Genomic DNA, 6,000 nt, shown 5'->3' with positions numbered 1-6,000 from the left:
GTTTAAAATCATATTGGCCCTAACTGATATAGAAAAGATTAGTTCGTTTCTGAGGCATAATCTATTTTGATTAAAGCACACATGATGTTTGATAAGAAATCATTCATTTAAACTTCACTCATAATATGTTTATTTATTGTGTTTCTAACTGACTGTCATTTTGCACTTAATTTTTAGGTCTTAAAACAAAGTTTTGGCAAGATGTTTCACTACATTTAACTTATATTTTTTTATACATCTACATACGATTAACATGAAAAAATGGGAGATATTCAAAATAGTAAGAAAGAGACTTTTTTCTTGTAAAATGTAGATGTTGCCCTTTAACCTTTGCCTCGTCCCTTTGAAAGGATCGTTTAAATTCTTTAATTAAACATACACGTATTTAATATTGATTCAAAATGTCAAAAATCTCAATGCCAAATCTATTTATTACACGCTTTTCCAAGATAGTACAAGTATTTATACTAAATTTTACAGTATTGACGGTAAAACAGGCTATTCCGATCGTCATGGGAGCTAACATTGGCACATCTGTAACCAATACCATCGTCTCCATTGGTCAGATCACCAATAAGGACGATTTCCGGCGGGCATTTGCCGGTGCTACGGTCCACGATGCTTTCAACTGGCTAACTGTTCTAGTTCTTCTGCCAATAGAAGTAATTACAGGTGCGTGCTTTTAAATTATTAAGAAACAATATATTTCCGTCTGTAGGATAGGTCTGTAAGATAGCCGATATTTAATTATTATTATTGCATAATACTTATCAAAATGAACTAACTTAAATTAATAGTTTCATTTTGCACTTTTTTCTCATAGTAGGCACGAGTTTAAAACTTCAATTATAACGGCCAAAATTAAAGACGTCATTTTAAAGGCACATGTTATGTTAAGCTTTGACAAAAAATGTTCAATTTCAATCTCATTGTTGCTTCTTGAATTAAGTAGGACTGTACAAACTATATTATTTGTATAAATTATGTACAACATTGTTTCAGGTTATTTGGAGGCACTGAGTGGTGCAATAATTGACAGTATCCCACAATTTAACGAGGATATGAAAGACTTGAATAGAGATTACCTTAAAGTTATCACAAATCCTTTAACTAAGCTTGTCATTCAGGTAAGATACCTTTAAAGTACTACTGGTTCATCAATGATAAAGGTTGTACTGTTAACTAAAGCTGCAACATTTAATAAAGTTAACTGCTGTATGTATGGAAGTAGTTTTGTCTTCAAATCATCTGTTAGTATACAGGGTGCAAATAAACAACTAGATTTTATGGGTGTCACAGTTCCTTTGGTGAAGCTCTATCGTGGAGAACTTCGAAAATAAGAATAAATCGAGAAAAAAGTGGCGGCCATTTTATCATATTCAGAAAATAGACCACGTGACCAAATTTCATACTGTTGAAAAGTACTGTTGCCCTTGTACCAGTACAAATTTCTAAGTCACGTGGTACACTTGCATTAACAGTAAGAATAACAGAGGCCTATGGGAAATTGACCTTAGGGGTAATGAGATAGAATAAGCATGTGCCTCACTTAGAAGAAATAACATTTTGATAATTTTCAAGAGCGCTATACAAATATCAACAGTGTTACATGCTCCTATACAGAGTGTAAAGTAGGCCCTATCTCAATAAAAATAAAGAAATATATTAATTAAAAGTTTTGTTTTATGAAACAGATCGACAAAAAGGTGATTACGAAAATTGCAAATGGGGATGAGGAATACTTGGATAAATCTATAATAAAGCACAAATGTTGTGATAAACTTGACAATGGTACCAGCGTAAATTGTAAAACTTGTAAGTATAGACTTTAATTATGCATGTTTGTAAGGCTCTTTTTATTGAATAATGATAATCTAAAGGTTTTTTTTTAAACATATTGCACACTGCTGGTGTTAATTTACGGAGTATTACTTTCGTTTTTCCTCATCAAAGTGGTTATGCTGTATTATAAATTCGTTATTAAGGTATCTAACATGTTATATCGTCTTGTTTAAAGTGTAGTTTGTTATATCAACATCGCTTGGGTTATATAACCTTTCAATCGTTGATATTGAATCATATAAGACACCTTTATTACTAAAATTGCCTGATTTTTCTAACAATAAATTTGTATTACGAGATTTACACTTGACTAATTTTATATATATAATAAGTATCATCTTTCTATATTTGAGTAAATAATTGTATCGTTTAAGCATACTTAACCTGAGTTGAACATGTTTTTTGTTCTTTCAGGTGTGTTCATGTTTGAAAGCATATCCCAACCAGGAAAATGGAGCGATGCAGCTGTTGGTGCCCTTCTTCTGGTTATCGCCCTTGTTCTGTTGTGCGTTTGCCTCGTTCTGATTGTCAAACTATTACATTCATTACTAAGAGGACAAATCGCTCACATTATTCGAAAATTCATCAACGCGAACTTTCCGGGAAAATGCAGCTATTTCACAGGATATCTTGCTATCCTAATCGGTGCAGGATTAACAATTCTTGTACAGTCAAGTTCAATCTTCACCTCTTCAATAACACCACTAGTTGGTATGGGCGTACTTAGTCTAGAGAGGATGTATCCCCTAACACTTGGCTCAAACATCGGAACAACGGCTACGGGAATTCTTGCCGCTTTCGCGCAAGACCCAGATAAGATTCCAAATTCGCTCCAAATTGCATTGTGTCACCTGTTCTTCAATATTTCAGGGATATGTATCTTCTATACGTTTCCATTCTTCCGACCACCAATCAGAATGGCGAAATTCCTCGGAGTCCAAACTGCAAAATACCGCTGGTTTGCAATTATGTACCTGTTTGTAGCCTTTTTCTTATTTCCCGCAGCCGGCTTTGGTCTGTCAGTGGCCAGCTGGATCGCTCTTGCCGCAGTATTTATACCAATTGCTGTTCTTATCATTATAATATTGATCATCAAACTCATTCAGAACAAGCGGCCACTCTGGCTTCCGTCTGTCATGCGCAACTGGAAATGGCTTCCGGTACCACTGAGGTCACTTGCGCCCTTTGATCGTTTTCTGATGATAATTACCGGACACTGTTATTGTTGTCGTAAAGTTGGTTGTATGAAAGCTATAACTGACGATTCTGAAGACAGAAACCAGAAGAAAATTGAATTTAATGACATAAACAATGACGAATTAGTGACGACTGTTACTTATGACAATGGCGCATCTGGAACAGATGGAAATTCTGCAAACAGTACACGCATGTAGAAAATACTAGTGTGATGTTTCATCATGGAAAGTTTAAAATCCTGTTTCGTAAATGAAACAAAGCATAAAGGCAGTTGTGACAAAAATAAACTGTGATATTCTGGGATTTTAACCCGGTATTTTAACAGCAACCAGACCATTTGACGCCAGTTTTAGAACATGGTAATGTACCATTTCTAAATGTGAACAACAAAGCTTATTTCGGAAAGAAAGTTCTTTACGAAATTTTTGCCGTTTATATAATACAAACACAATTTTAACGGGAACGTTAATTGGGCTCCCGAATGTTGATAATATTCTGTAATGATTTTGTTGAGAAATATCTCTTTCTGGCAACATTGTCAGCATCTGTTTTTACGAAATGATTTCCGCAAAAATTAAAATGCTCAGTGTTTCGATGTGTAGTTGAGCTAGTCAATGATGTACTTTTATTTTTGCGATAGAATGAAAAATTTTTAGGTCAGAATATGAACTACCTTATTTTGTAAAATGACTGTCCCACTCTTTGTAAAAATTGAATGCTACCGATTCTTGCAGATACTTGTCCATGGGTTACGTTAAATATTGATTATTAAGGCATAGTAAAATATAAACTTGAACACAAATATGACAAAACATCAAATTATTTTGACTTCTACCCCCGACCATTTACACCTGAATGGGCATAATGTCATGTAAAGCCTTAACCATACAACACGGCCTCTCAGTTACATTTCCAAACTTCAAATATACTTGTCCAGTGATAAGCTCTACAAAATACTTGTATTTATAGTAACATACCTGAAATTACAGAAAGTTTTATTGTCTTTAATATGAAATTGTTTTAACATTATACATTTTCATGTATATAATTATTTGTATCTGCAATGTTTGACTTTTATCTTTAATGAAACATACATGTTGCTGCATTGAAGTTTTCGGATGTTTTAAGTCCAATACAGTGTGTTTTAAGCATAAATGCTTCCTAATATTTGCTTTTGTTTTGTTTTATCTTATACATGTATTTAAATATGTTAAACAGAAATTTAGATTTACCTGGCAATAAATTCTGTTTGTTTTATTTTTGCTATTTTCTTGTTTGTTGATTTAATCCCACACACAAATTGGAATATTTGACTTACTAGGTTTCAAGTTTATTCAAAATATATATTCCAGTTCGCATATTTACAATACAAAAAACATGAGACAAATTATAGTCTGATTTTCTTGGTCTATCAATTATGAATACATTATAGCACTCATTTAAATATATTCGACCCCACTTCGTTTCTGTCCGCATAGTTTACGAGAATTAACAAGAAGTATACAACTAATGCGTTGAAAAACCATACTAGCTTAACGTTTAGGTTGTCGTAACGCAGTAACATAGTCATTTCAGTGATTGTCAAATATATGAGAGGTCTGTGGTTCGATCCTTAATGTTTCCATTGTTTTAGAACTACTCTTTGTTTCCGCAGTACATGTATTTTTTAATGGAAATGGACAAGTTCTTGCAAAACTGTCTACATGAATATGATGCAACTTTGAAACACTGTTTTGTCTCTGTTTTGTGTTTTACGGCATTCAAGTGACATTATTGATTTTAATGAATGTTTTAATATTGATTTCCTTTAATGTATGTTTCTTAACATTATCTACATCATATGTGAAAAGGTTAATTTACATAACGCTAGCACCTGTCTTCATTTTGAGTATATTTAAAAGTTGATGTTACTTTATCTTCTTGTTACTGATGTTATCCACTAAAGACTTAAATAAAAGATCCTTGTCAATTATTTACATCATGTATGACCAGGTTTATAACTCTAGTATCTTTATTTCAAGAGTTATCTTCTCTTTGAACTTATGATGTTACTTTTTAAGAAAAATGCTGTATGGACAAGCATTTTTAACTTAAGAGAAAAAAAAAAGGAACGTAGAGTTATGATTCTTCTCTCAATGGTCTCTACTTTTTGTTTAGTTTAAATAAATTCCTTCAACACTTTTCGCGTTATTCTCCGGACAAGAGTGTGACAGACGAACGGAAGGACAGACAAGCCGTGACTATATGCTCTCACTTCGGGGGGGGGGGGGGGGGAAACATAAGTTGCTGATCAGTCAGCCTTCAATAAGATACTGGTCTGTGCCAGTAACTAGTGTTCAACATTGATAAAAGACAAATAAACAGTGTTTCAGTTCAATAATTTATCAAATATATTATCATGTATTTGTTATACAATCATTTAATACAAAAAATGTTATAATACATGTATAGATATACCAAAAGCATAATTTTCCCTAAAATATTTACTTACATGTACATGCACATGTAATCATGACAAGAGGGCCATGATGGCCCTGAGTCGCTCACCATCAGTGTTTGAATGTCAATATATTCTATTAAATTTGAGCATAAAATATGTTTAAACAATAATTTGAAGAAATGCCATGACCTGAGGCATTTAGGCTTTAGCTTAAACGGGGCTAATCAAATTAATATGAGCAAACTTGATAAAAGACTACCTAAGAATACTATTAAGTTTGGTGATCATTTATCAATTATTTCAGTAGGAAATGATGTTCGGAGGCTTTTTCTATTTTTAGCTTTAGTGGCCCCTTAAAGGGGCCAATCAAATTAATATAAGCAAACTTGATAAAAGAGTACCCAAGAATGCTACAGACAAAGTTTGGTGATCATCCATTAATTAGTTCTGTAGGAGAAGATGTTAAAACGTATTTCTAATTTTTAATTTTAGCGGCCCCTAAAAGGGGCTATATCAAATTA

At 33.0% G+C, this 6,000-nt stretch overlaps 1 protein-coding gene across 1 annotated transcript; it reads left to right on the top strand.

Moving 5' to 3' along the window:
- Positions 1-480: 480 nt before the first annotated feature.
- LOC132750747 (sodium-dependent phosphate transport protein 2B-like) lies at positions 481-4,296 on the top strand (the record flags this gene model as incomplete). The annotated part of the gene is given in 4 exon segments (XM_060740783.1): positions 481-672; positions 1,003-1,127; positions 1,695-1,815; positions 2,257-4,296. Coding segments are annotated over 4 exon segments (1,418 nt in total), but the record flags the coding sequence as incomplete, so codon positions are not given.
- Positions 4,297-6,000: the final 1,704 nt, after the last annotated feature.

Source organism: Ruditapes philippinarum, unplaced genomic scaffold (genome assembly GCF_026571515.1).
Source record: "Ruditapes philippinarum isolate M1 unplaced genomic scaffold, ASM2657151v2 ctg10926_1_1_1_1, whole genome shotgun sequence".
Classification (NCBI taxonomy): domain Eukaryota; kingdom Metazoa; phylum Mollusca; class Bivalvia; order Venerida; family Veneridae; genus Ruditapes; species Ruditapes philippinarum.
Note: the sequence above shows the minus strand (reverse complement) of the source record. Positions and strands in the feature narration are given on the sequence as shown.